Below are 14,437 nucleotides of genomic sequence, written 5' to 3' on the forward strand. Positions count from 1 at the left end.
GACCTTTGGATCACTCACTCATAACACAATGTATTATGCTGAAAGAAAGAAGATTGAAGACTGTATATATTTTTTTCTGAATACCCCAATCTTGTGATTTTTGCACAGTCACTTATGGGGCTTTTCTTCCCTAGTTCCCAAGGAAAATGGGCCTCAAACCAGTTGCACAGCCTGATAAATAAAACATAAGTAAAGAAAATGAATATATATTTTGCATATTATAAATATTATACACAGAAAAGTTTGCATAATCATGTACCTCTGCTGTGGTTTTGATACTCATAGCTCGTGCAGTAACCACACTGTACAAAATATCATATGTAATAGAACAAATTTAAGGTCTATGTGTTTTCTGACACACTGTTTCAATTCATACAGGATGATACAAGCAAGGTAACTAGCCAGAAAACAGTATGGCCATCAGATTAATAGAGTGGTTTAAAGATATTGTATATTTAAGATAAAAGGAGTAAACAATACCTGGTTGGCTGTAAACAGTACCAGTGTCTATTTTGAACATGCCAATTAGAGTGTTTGTGAAAGGAATTTTCCCAACATGCACAACCTAAAAATAAGAAAAAAAAGATATGTGTACTTTTCTTGTTTGCTAATTTCTGAAATGCAATCTTCATTTAATGCAGTCTTTGAAAAGATTCATTCTAGTATGCCAGCAGATGATGACAAATATGTATATTATGCTTTCAGGTACTAATCTCAAGTTAAACATCTTATATGCATTTCATACTTGTGAACCTTTTCCTAGACCCAAAACTACACTGGTATTTATTAAAAAAATAATATTTTGTTGACATTTTACCTTGGCATTCAAACCATTGTAAATATCAAATTTGTATTCTTGATTACTTTAATTTCTGATTACATTTAATCAACTTCTATATGAATGGCTATGGCTGTCTCTGTATTTGTGTGTGTGTGTGTGTGTGTGTGTGTGTGTGTGTGTGTGTGTGTGTGTGTGTGTGCAGCACATATAGCCATGTTTCTTTTTAGCAGACCAGGAAGGAAGGATTTATCATATAGCTGAAGGGCCACTAATGGGATGGAGGTTCTTTGGGAAACAATTATATTCAAATATCTGAATAAAGTGGAGACCTAGCCATGTTTGTCCAACAAATGTATACACTACACAATGACACTGATGTGATTAACACAATCTGAATAAAATAACATTGACAGAAAAAGGTCTACAATGTGGAAAGAACATCTAGGCAAGGGAAAAATAGTTCGGAAACTGCTAAATACTTAAAAAAAATGTTGAGTTGTCCCCAGCCTTAGCTAAAGCTGGTGTCAGCATCAACAGACAGGTAACTGTAACAGGTATGCTTAAAGCTCTGTTCTGAAAGGCTGTAGTGGTGGTTATAATGAGAGTTGAAAAGGCTACAGATGTTTTCCCAAGATTTTAGAAAGGTCTTTGTAGTCTAAGGGAATATAAATTACAAAATATGTAAACATGCATGGGTCCTTGTGTTTTGTTAATAACTATTTCATACCACACTTAATATCTTGCATTCATTCAGAGTAGACACGAGTAGAGTTTTCTTTGAAAACTTTAAAAATCCACCATGTCCGTAATTTTACCCTGAATCAGTGTTAACCATGCATTACAGTATATTTAACAGAACTCTGTTAGTATGACAGAATTAAATAATTGCAGGTACTTTCTTATTATATGTACCCCATCCCTACATCAGTTTATCTGTGTCCACCAGATGGCAACAACCAATCACCCTCTCCCCATTTATTTCTTCAGATGCTAAAAAGTAAAGGTAGCAAATGTTACAAATGATAAAAAAAGAGTAACCTTAAAACTTCTATTTCCCCCTCACAGCACGAGTTTGCTTATTTTCATGTTGTGCCATTTTGTCTGGGTAAAAGTATAGCTTAGCCTAAAAACAGTGCAGTAAGTTTAATAATATGGTCATTACAACATCCTTAATAAAAAGAAGTAACACTTACCGAAATCTGAATGATCTTGTCAAAAAGAATTTCCTGAGGTTCATTGAATTCAAACATAAAATCCTAAGAAAAAAATATGCCAAGATGGCAAAAATGAAATAGAATACATCTTTGACATAGTATACAGTTATACTATATGACATCATCCATCTATCTGACAAATCGCAAAGCTAAAGATCTAAATAAAATGTAGTCATCGAAGATTCAATAATCAATATGTAATCAATATGTAATGTGTGCTTACGAATGCTTTTGTGACTTGAACTTGAAAATGTATTCAGCGTTTTATTTCTTGTTGATTTTTATGCATGCTATAAAACAGCATTTATTTCTCAAGATGTGTGTTTCAACTAAATTACAGAAATTATAAAGTATCACAATAACACATGCTGTTTGAGCAGATTAACTGCTGCTAATGATAGTTAATACATATGCATGTTGCATTCCAGTAATTTAGACTTAAGTACTGCCTGATAACTTTGTAGACAGTGACTCATGTCAGAAACAGGTACGCAGAAGAATAAGCCTGAGAAATGGTACAGCACGTTAGACAGATGGAAGTAATCTGATGTAATGCTGCCTATCCCACAGGATGATATGCTGCTCTATATCAGCAGTATCATGATGTAAGTCTGAAGCTGCTTCTTACTACATTTGTGTCACATAAGAACTACTTTGGAAATCTGCTCTCCATTATAGAAGAAAGCTACAAAATAGGGAACATTATTGCTAATACCAAAACTGTTAATCTTAAAGCAACATAATTTGCTCAGTGGACATACAGTGAAGAAATAACCAGCTCTAGTTTATGAATTCTGAATGCTCATAAATTAAATCTAATTATTTAACAGCAAGGCCACACAGTAAAACTGTTTATGCAGAATAAAATGTTTCCTTTATCCTAAAAATGTAATTACGTACTTGTGCTCCTGTCCCACTAATGCAGTCAGAGGCTCATTGATGTTACAACACAAAAAATATAAACTCTCTTTCTTCTCAGTTGCTGGTTCCATTTACAAACGTACTTTCTTAGAATTCATGGGGCCTTGCAGTGTTGTTTAAGGAGCAAAATAAATACTGCTTTCATTGTGAATAACCTCTGACCTGGGTGGGCTTTTCCTCATTAAAAATATATTTTCATTATCATTTGTGATGGCATAATGTTTGCGAGCTCTCTGTTCCAGTTAGTTAAGTTTAGCAGTTTTTGTGTAAATATCACATTATAAAAACCTTGCCCTCCCACTGGAGTATACTGCACTCCAAATGTGAGACACAAACTCTGATAGCCCACCAATAAGACTGATGGGATCAGTGAAACAGAAAACAGTGTAAGTACTAGTCCAAAGAAATGTATACAAGTGCTATGCTGTTGCCATTAAACAACAAAGTGAAAGCAAATCTCAGTACGAAATAGAAAGCACCTGTCCCCACAACAAAAACTAATGCTGTCTTGAAAAAGGCATTTATGACTACAACCTCCGGTTTATACCTCCTACTGCCATTACAAATGATGTACTTCACATATTCAATAGCTGCCTCATTTCCAAAGGCACAAAATACATAATAATTCTCCTTCATGTTTGCTGAGGCAGTTGTACAAGTAATCGTGAGGTAAGGGGGTGGGGCCACTATAGCTGAGTTAAATAAACACAGCTGTAAAGGGCCATCATTCTCAGCTGAGCAGATAAGGAACACCCCATTCCTGTTACCCTTTTCTGTACTGAGCCTGGGGCCATGGCAGGGCAGAACAGTCCCCTCTTTCTGGTCTCTCCCTCATTTTCCTGGGCCTTTTGGGCTGTTTACAATTTAGGGAAGCATGAGTAGAGGTGAATGGTATGCTCTCAAAGGTGCAGGTGTCAAACATAATGTTTGAACTGGGCAATGTCATCAGAAAGGCGGTTGTTATGCCACCTGAAAAGGGTGGTCAAATGGTGTGAAGCTGGTTACAATGGCATGAATTACTGGTGATGTTTACTGCATGTTTGTTATTCAATAAAAGGTCACAAACTACATACTGTGAATAAACTCCCATGTCCACTGGAGAGTATCAGACTCATTCAACACCAAACAATATAAAAACAATGGAAATGACCTTAGCGAAACACAATGGCATTATTTTCAAAAGGTGAAAACATTGTTTTTAACAATGCCATTTTATAATTATAGACACATCTTTTAACTGGAAATATTAACTTTAGACAAAAGTATGAATGAGTGATGTAGTTTTCTGAAATGTGTGTTTTAGAAAAACACAATCCTCCTGTTTTACAAGTAGATTAACATTTTGTGTATCTATAACAAAAACTTTATAAAATAAATTTGAATACCTATTCATTTTATGCTATAAAAATATGCTATGATATACTCTGACATAAGGCAGGGAATACACTTTCCAATGTGTATTTTATCACTGGATACCACAGCTCCACTTCTGCAAATATATTTAGTTTTGTTTTTTTTGGCCCTATATACCCCTCAAGGCATGACAATAGCCTGTGCTAAGGCACATCTTGCTCTGACTTATTCCTTATTCTTACAATGGCTCTGTCAAGTTGTGTTGTCATCTGGTTTATAAGCCAATGACACATTACATTGTACAATAACATCACTGAGTTTTATCAGCCACAGAAAAATATTGCTAGAAATAAGCTGTTGTAGGATAGCAATATAACACCCCACAGTTATGCATTATTATGAAATTGCATTTTTAATTAAAAGTCAAAACATAAAGCAAAGCTGCATTAGTATGACCCACCCAAGGACTGATATTGCCAAACAATAATACAAGTGCTGTCTTGTCATGTATTTTGCATACTCTGCCTGTATGAATATAAAAAAGATAGATTATCCTTCTGGATAGATAACATATTAACACGGTTGCACTGTTTTACGAGATTATTGCTTTAAGCTTTAATTGCATTTGAATACATGTGGATACAGAATTAAAAATCTTATTTTGTTATTTTTTAGATATAAGTAATGACGATCACCCAGGATGAACTATTCTGTCCCACCTAGAGAAAGAATTAGTAAAATCTATTTCTTAGACAAAGAACAAAAATATAAGTTTGCCTAGGGTATATTATCTAGTCATCTCTGTCCCAAAGAGTGTACTCAGTGTGTTTAATGTTATCTCAATGGATTGCAACTTGTCAATACTTCAAATACTGTCAGTGTTCTTAACAACTCGTTATATTATCCAAATATTTGCACTATCTATGTATAGGTTCATGCTGTATGAAATGAAGCTGAATGTTTACTTCATTAATATGTAATTCTTCTGTAATAACTTTATTTAACTCTAACCGTATAATGTCAATGTGGAGCTTTTCTCCCCAGGTTTCTGCTGAAAATGGAATACTATCCCAGTCAGATTTTCCCGGTAAACAAATGTCAAATAATTCCAAATAAAATAAAATAAAGAGTAAACAAACAACATGTAAATTTCCAACCATACCTACACCCTCTGGATCATCATTCATGCTGCTGTACCACTAAGCTATTAAAGCATTTTAGGACTGGCCAAAGTGAGGAGGAGATGATGCTTCAGCATCTCAGCCCATTCTCAAATTGTAGTTCAGTGGTACAGGGGTAGGGTTTAGATTCCAGTCCTAACTGAAACATGTATGTCTTCAGTGCTGTTTTCCTTATACATGTGCAGCACCTATTCTCCTCCCCAACAGTCATCACTCCTCCCCTGGGAGAGGTGAGTGGCCTCATCTCCTTCATTCCACCCCCACCCCTCATTGGCTCTTCCACGGTCGGGCCCATTAATTGAGCCCTCATCACCTGAGTCAATTCATGCCTGTATGCCATAGAGCTGTTTTGCTACATCATGAATTAGTTTACTAGCAGGTTGCCTAGGAAGCACTTCCTTTTTGGATTCCAAGATATCTGCCCCTCCTGGTGATTTAGTTATTGACAGTCTTCTTCCTGTGCTTAGTGGACTTGCCAATTAGTTCCTTGGTTTTGTATGTAGCTCTTCCAGTGTTCTTAGACTTGAAAATGTCTTTTGTTTCCAAAGTACATTGTATGTGATATGTCAGCTCATTTCTGCTCTGGTTCAGACAGCATAAATATGCACTCTCCCCTTACTTATCCAGTTACTTTATTATATTGTGTTAGATGGGTTGGGCAAGGAATGTGCTCCTCCACTTGGAATGCTGTGATGTGTTCATGCATTTTTCTGCACATTTGTCTGTATAAATTTTAATTAAGGCTAAACAGAATGAGCAGGCTGCAAGGATTTTCCTTCAGACTGCTGTTTCTACACCAGTGACAGACTATAATAAATGACTACATGAACAAAGATACATTTATATAAACATTTATATAAACTATAAAGGAAGAAAGTGCACATTTGTAGTGCCAGAAGAATAAAGAAATTTAATTCCTTACTTACCTCATTGAAGAACGGACAGTTGGTTGACTTTTGAGTAGATGAGTGTTTCTTTTCTTCTCCTACCTTGACATACACACAGGGGTCAATGTTCACCCCTACCAACTTCTGGGCTTCTGCAATCTTAACTCTAATCTAGAAACAAATGAGGAAAATTCATATTTACTACACCCTATATAAAAGCTACACATCATTTACATAGGGAAAAACAACTCTGTCAAATTCTTTAAAATTCTAAATGATGTTTTACATTTCAAATTTAATCTCAAATTCAGTGATATTCATTTTAGTAGATTTTGGTTAACCTTCAAATGTATAACTATCTTTTTTGTGATTAGAATATCAGTGGAGGGTGAATATTTCCTCAATAATAAGAAAAAGTCAAGAGAAAACACTAAGGTATTGTTAGGATAGGAATTAAAACAAAGATCATCTGGGGGGATTAAAGGTAACCCTTTCAGGCCATGCTGCTGTTTTTCAATACATACTCAGATATTAGTCCCATACCTCTCAACCTCTTAACTCAGGAGTTCTGGACAAAGCCAAAAATAAACGGAGGGAGCAAAGACCCAAAATCAGGAAGAGATTTTAAATACTGGTCATATAAACTTAGAAAGTTGCTAGAATAATGTGTGTTGCATTCTCATGCATTTTCTGAAGGATATAAAGTATAAAACTCAAATGTCTGTGATTACGTAGTGAGTATAACCCTCAATGAATTGCAAAAAACACAAATTTTATGAGGAACAGACTAAAAATATGAGCAAAAATCTGGACAGTCAGCAAAATTATGGACAATTGAGACATATTGTACTTACAATTGTCATTTTAAAGATAATTGTATCTTTAATGCATCTCTTTGTCTACTTGTCCAAATTCTAGATGTATTAAAGATCTTAATTAAATCACCATAGAAACCGTGACGTAGGTACATATATATTAATAGAAAATGTTGATATTTCTTTCTTTTCATGCAGTATACATTTTTAACAATTATCATTCACTTCAACATTGCATAAATTACTCAGTTCCTTCCATCCCTTAAAAACTTTAAAATATTGTTAACCACTAAGTTAAATTATTTTTCTTTTGAAGGCAGAAACCATTGTATTGCTTTGTCAATTTTGATCTAAAATGAGTTTCTTGTTCATTTGTTTGTTTATTTATTTATTAAGCGGAGACTAGAAATGGACTGCAAGGGCCATTTTTTTCAGGCACAGCTAAGATACAATAAGTAAAACATCATAAAGAATTATTTCAAATACAAAAGGCACATCATGTAGACTCACTTAAAATACAGATATAATAAAAGTGATAACATATTAATATGCATAATTCATCTGCAACATAAGCAAACATAATGCTACTGTAATTCACAGGAATGCAAATTTATGTAGAACTCAATCAAGTATCAACAGTGAAGCCAGAGACAACAGTCAGGAGACTATCACTAACAACAGTTGTTGTCAAATCAGTTGAAGTAACTTAATTAATTCTGTCTGCCCTAAGTGGCTCTTCACCTTGTTGCCACACAAAACATACTTGTTCAAAGCTGCAGTGAGATAGGCCTTCTGACATTTGGTCTGCTGTGATATTGGAAAAAGATAAGTGCTTATTTTCAACTGTTTTCTGCACTTCTGCTTTACTGTATATTCTGTTTAATCTGTGCAACTGTTTTTACTCTCCTTTTTGTTGTCTGTTAGAGTTGAATACATGTTACTGTTTGTGACCTTTGGAGCTTGTAGTGAAATATTTTGTCTAGAGAGGTCTAGATGTTTCTTTGTGGGACAGAGCATCAGTGTGGGTTGTTCTAGCTAGAAACATTCTTGCAACACTGTGTTATTTTGATTGGATAATTTGCCTGGTTTCTGTTTCTCCGCCTTTAATAGCCAGTGTTTTAAACCAGTTTGTACTTGTTTGCTCAAGCTGTTCAAATCTGCAGTGAGACAGTCCTGTCATTTTCTCTGCTGTGATATTGGAAAAACATAAGTTCTAATTTTAAACTGTTTTCTGCACTCCTGTTTTACTGCATATCTATTTAATCTGTGCAACTGTACCACCCACCCAACTGCTGTTGTGGTCTTAAAGCTTGGTGGCTTTAAGTTGTCGGCCTATAGTATAAAGTTGATACTGGACACTCCCCCCAGTCATATTACATCAGCTCATTCTACTGTGTATAGTTAGAACTTTGTAAAGGCCCACCCCTTTAGCTTCTAAACCTTGAATTATCTTATGATCTTCTGTCTCCTCACTTTCTACTAAAAAACAAACAAAAAAACTTCTTCCTACTTCATTTTGCTGCCTGTGCTTAGGAGTTCAATGGCATTTAGCTTGCCACATTTTATTTATTATTTTATTTATTTGCAGTTGGTTTACTAGGATAGTCCATTGGGCCAAAATGAACCCATTTTCAATGGAGTCCTGGGGAGAAAAGCTCCATAACAATCTCAATACAGTAGGTTATTAATGATAGTTATACAATGCAAAAAGTTCAAGCAAATAATTCCAAAAAAGTTCAGCATACATTAGAAATTCTGCATACTTATGATGGATCATATAGATGATACAGACTAACAAGGTAATACTGGTAGTAAATTCATATTATGATGCATAAACTTAAGAAGTGCAGTCTAGTACATTATATCAGAGTAGTACATTTTTGCAAATTACATAGGAAACAGAGTGTGAGTGTTTATTACTCCTTGTTGGTAACCTCATTAATTTGATGACAGTATTCTACTGAATCGCTGCTTTATTTGTGCTGTCTGTTACTGTTGTGATTGTGAGCTAGTGTTTTAAAGCAATCTACTGATTAACTATATTTCATTGCTATCTACTACAATGCATTACTGTTTAATGGCATTTAACTGCATTTCAATACTGTTTAACTGTATTTTTTCATACTGCGAGTTCTGTTCTTTTGACTATAAGTAGTTAATCTGTGCTTCATTGTGTGTTTTTTTACTGTGTTCTTAACCTTAAAATTGAGTAGCATAGTCTAGGTACAGGTCTGCTGCATCCATAGCTTCAGCTGCACAGTTTTTAACCCTTTTTGAGGTATTCCAGTTACAAATTTTTCCTTAGTAGCACTTGCACTTGTGTTAATCATCTAGTAGTACTACTCTTAGACCTTCCTCCCTTTACCCTCTTAGCTCTTTTTTCAATTTCTGACAAATATGGATGGATAATTTCCTACATTTTCTCCTGCCAGTCTGGTTGATATGGGCATCCTGAAACAGTGCAGCAACTGCCTCATGTACATGGACAACCCTCTATTACTACCACGTAGGAACATAATTTGTGAGAGATGCAATTACAAAAGCACCTAGTGTCATTGCTCTCTCCCCCACAAACCAGTATATCTGGCACTGAGAAGGTTGGCAACACAAACACCACACCTCAAACACCACCCACACCACACCTTCACAACACACCCCCACATATGCAGAGGTCCTCAACAAAAGCATACCCAAACAAAAGAGACATCTGAGGCATAAATGCACATGAACTCCATGGTCCACCACACCACACATAGTCCACACACGTGTGTCTCACAGCCGCTAAGACCTAAACATAAATCCAACATAATAGTCATAGGAGACTCCATTGTGAAACACACAAATGTTCTCCTGACCAGGCTGGGTAAGGAGAAAGTCACGGTTAGTTGTTTGTTGGGTGCCAGAATCTGCCATATCACTAATGCACTCAAGTCTCTCAACAAGTACTGCTTTGACTCTGTCATGTTGGAGTGAATGACTTGAGACGTACCTCCCTGGACTATATGAAGAGAGACATGATCGAGCTCGCTGGGTATGTGTCCCAGGCAGATATGATCCTAGCCTTAAGCAGCATTCTACCATCCCCCAGAATGATGCCTCAATACAAAAAGAAAATGACTGACTTTAACAATTGGCTTAGTTTCTGGTATCATTCCAAGGGGATCCAGTACTTGACAGCATGGGATGACATGAGTGACAAACCACGATGCTTTGCCAGAGATGGCCTGCATATGTCTCCCTTGGGCTTCAGGCTCCTGGCAAAGGCTCTTGCCTCCCCATAATGCCTTTTTTTAGGCAATATCATGAGGTCAAAACTACCAACATGAAAATTTCATCAAATCATAAATTAAAGGTCATGCTGGTAAATGCTAGGAGTCTAAACATGAAACTGCACTCATTGCAATCATTCTTAACGCTGGAAGAAGTTGACATTTCTGTAGTCACAGAAACCTGGTTCAAAGCTGTGGAGAGAACCCCAGCCATACCAGGTTACTCATACTATCATTCATTCAGACCCCAGCCCATGGGCAACAAAACAAAAGGAGGTGGAGTTGCAATATATATAAAAGACATACACATCTCTAGGTTGGTCAAACAGTACGATGCACAGGAAACACTTCAGGTGCAGTTAACAATTGACAAAACCCCTATTCAAATCATAGCTAGCTACAGGCCTCCAACTCTAACTCAAGATGCCGACTCTACCTATCTGGACCTCTTTGAATCTATCAAGATTCAACCCTTTACCCTGATCCTGGGCAACTTTAACTATCCAACCATAGACTGGAAGAAATATTCATGCCAAAACACAAATGCCCAGAGATTCCTTGATTTCATCAATGCAAATGCCTTGGAACAGTTGGCTGACACCCCCACAAGAGGTAAAAATATCTTGGACTTGGTATTAACCAGTATGAGTAACCACTGCAGCATCCCTACAGTGTCATCATCCCTGGTAAGATCCAACCACAAAGCAGTCACTTTTGAAGTCACCATCTCCCCTGACCATCACCACCCCCCACCCCACAGGTAGGGTCAAAGAAAAAAACTTTTCCAAAGCTAATTACAACCTCTTGAGGGAAGGTATAAACAGCTTCATAGCCCCTCCCCCTCCATAGGAACTGGCACATATGTCCAAACCTACACCGAAGTAATATATGAGCATTTTTATAGCTGAATGGAATCAGGAATACCAGACAGGATGAAATCATCTTCCACAAAGCAGACTAAACCTGCCTGGTGGACATCTACAATAAATAAACTCTATAATAAAAGGAAAAAATTGCTGTCCAGGACCAAGAAGGAGCAGGTGTCTAATTGGAAGCAATCTCTCCTTAGCCTGAACAAGCAAATAAGAGCACTAGTGAAATCCCCCAAAGCAAACTTTGATTCCAAACTGGCCACATCTACTAAAGACAATCATAAGGCCATCTTCACATATGTCCATAATCTCAAGGAAATCACCCAAATCTCCTCAGAACTGGTGGTCAAGGAAACCACATACACAAATGCTGTAGATATAGCCAACCTGCTGGCAGACAGGTTCAGTGAAAACTTCACTTCTCTGTCCCCCCATCAGTAAAACAGGACATTCCCAGTGCCTGCCCCCCTCCCCTTATCTCTAGGAAGCAAGTAATCACTGCCCTCTCTAAGGCAAAAATACAGCCTCTGTGGGACCCGATAACATCCCAGGCTGCATCCTACATGAACTCAGGCAGGAACTTGCAGCACCATTAGGTACCCTACTCAACCAAAACCTGAGTACCAGCTTCATCCCAGCCGAGTGGAGCACAGCTACTGTCATCCCTTTGCACAAAGGTGGAGCATCCACAGATCCAGGAAATTATAGACCCCTCAGCCTAACTAGCCTGATCTGTAAGGCCATGAAGCGGATTATCGTGGACCTCAATAACAAGGACATTGGCAACCTCCAGACACTTGATCCCACACAGTTTGCTTTTGTCAAAGGGAGGTCGTGCCTGTTAAATTTGGTTGACTTCTTTGAGACAGTCACCAAGACCATAGACATGGGGAAGACAGTGTACACCGCCTACCCTACCTTGACCTGGCCAAAGCCTTTGCCACTATTCCCCACTCAGGTACAATAGGTAAAACTCGCTCAACTAGACATCAATCCATCTGGTAACATATGGCCTTACAGATCAGGGATGACAGTATCTGTGCTCCACTCAGCTGGGATGAAGCTGGTACTCGGGCTTTGGTTGAATAGGGTGCCTAAGGGTACAGGACGTTTGGACCCCACCGATTCACCCCAGACAATTTGCCCCCAACCAGTTTGACCCCAGATGGTTGGACCCAAATAAAAAAAAAAATGTAAGTGAAGCCGAAGCACATCAAAGCATAAATAGAAAAGAAAGACTGTTTAAACATTCTTAAAATTGGTTTAGACAGTCTTTTTCTTTTCTATTTATGTGCTTCGACTACACTTACTTTACAAAAAATGCAATTAGTTAGTTGAACTATATATAAAAAAAAAATAACTGCAAAAACAAGAAGGAAATAAGCAGCAACAATAACATCCAGAAGTTTGCAGCACTAACTAGTCCGGAGTTACCGTATAAAAATTAACATTGTATAAAAATAAATAAAATTAACAATAAAAATACAATTAAGGCATTAAAAAATAAAGTATCCCTACAAATATAACCTAAAATAAAAATGTAAAAACACATATATGCAATAAATCAATGAACAGAAACTCCGGACTAAATAATGCTGCTAACATCCGGATTAGTTAGCAAACCGTTGTAAAACAGAAATATTCTATATATTCTTGTAGCTGTGACTCCTTTACTGACCAGAAAATGAAAAGTCATCAGCAAAACAACACTACACATGTATGTACTTACTTAGAGAATTAGAATTTTTTCTCCAACACCATACATTTAAATAATAATTGCATAAATCAGTACTACAACTGTGTCCATAGCTATTCCTTTTTTGAAGAAAATATCGGTCTTTGGACAAAAGAAAATTGTGAGGTACAAGATCCATAATTACACATACACTGCCAATCATTTTTCTATTAAAATCATATATATATATATATATATATATATATATATATATATATATATATATATGGGTCTACTTCATTTGATCGAAAGACCATTTGACTTAAACCCATTTGATCGAAATTTCATTTGATCGAAAACCAGTATTCAAGGCAAATAAAAGGGATTTGTCCCCCTCCCCAATGTCGTGCGACCCTGGAGTTGGTATATATAGTTAGGGGGTGTGGGGGGACATTTCTGTTTAAAATCTGTACTTTTTGTTTTATTTTCTTCTTTTAAAGGAAACTAGGTGGGGGGGCTGTGCCCCCCCCCCCCAACTATATATACCAACTCCAGGGTCGCACGACATTGGGGAGGTGGACAAATCCCAGTTTTATGCCTTGAATACTGGTTTTCGATCAAATGAAATTTCGATCAAATGGGTTTAGGTCAAATGGTCTTTCAATCAAATGAAGTAGACCTATATATATATATATATATATATATGTATGTGTGTGTGTGTGTGTGTGTGTGTGTGTGTGTGAAAAATCTTTCTTAAAATATCCAACCCATCATCACACTGATTTCATTTAATTTTAAACAATGTATTTGTAATACATAATAGATTGATTAAAGTATCAACATAATATAAAATAAAAAAATGTGTTTAATTTATTATAAAAAATATGTTATAAAGTATGTTATAAAGTAACACTAGTCATAATATGTTAAAACATAACACTAGTTATTATATGTTAAAAGTTTGTGTGTTATATTTATACTAACCGATGTAATAATTAAATTAAATAAAAATATTAAAGTAAACAATATATATATATATATATATATATATACAATGAAATATTAACAGTGTTATTATTGAATAATTAATTAAATAATAACATAATGATAAAGTACTTACTAGAATATATTTGGGGTCAAATAGTCCGGGGTAGAACTGTCCACTAAAAAATCACATATACAATACATATAAATTTATACATGAAATTGTATAGAAATGCATTGGGGTCGAAAAGTCCGGGGCCGAACAGTCCAGGGTCGAACTGTCCTGGGACAAATATTCCTGCTTCCTACCAGATGGGTAGCAAACTAGCTCACTGATAGAACCCACCTAGTCAAAATAGGGAAAGACACCTCAAGTAGTAGACCCATAACAAGCAGTGCACCCCAGGGATCAGTCTTGGGGCCTCTGCTGTTTGGGACAGGGACATCGGGAGGCGTACGCACTGTACACACTTCAGTACAGTGTT

General features: G+C 36.4%; 1 protein-coding gene across 1 annotated transcript in view; it reads right to left on the reverse strand.

Annotated features, from left to right (window-relative positions):
* The window catches only part of LOC122817026 (fer-1-like protein 4), a 1,119,105-nt gene that overhangs the window by 767,852 nt on the left and 336,816 nt on the right, over positions 1–14,437 (reverse strand). Inside the window, exons 9-11 of the mRNA XM_044090141.1 lie at positions 6,377–6,508; positions 1,975–2,037; positions 481–565 (exon numbers count right to left, since the gene is read on the reverse strand). Coding sequence (XP_043946076.1) covers positions 481–565; positions 1,975–2,037; positions 6,377–6,508 — 280 coding nt within the window. The remainder of the gene's footprint in view (positions 1–480; positions 566–1,974; positions 2,038–6,376; positions 6,509–14,437) is intronic.

This window comes from Protopterus annectens, chromosome 12.part0, assembly GCF_019279795.1.
Source record: "Protopterus annectens isolate FY-2018-M chromosome 12.part0, PAN1.0, whole genome shotgun sequence".
Taxonomy (NCBI): Eukaryota; Metazoa; Chordata; order Ceratodontiformes; family Protopteridae; genus Protopterus; species Protopterus annectens.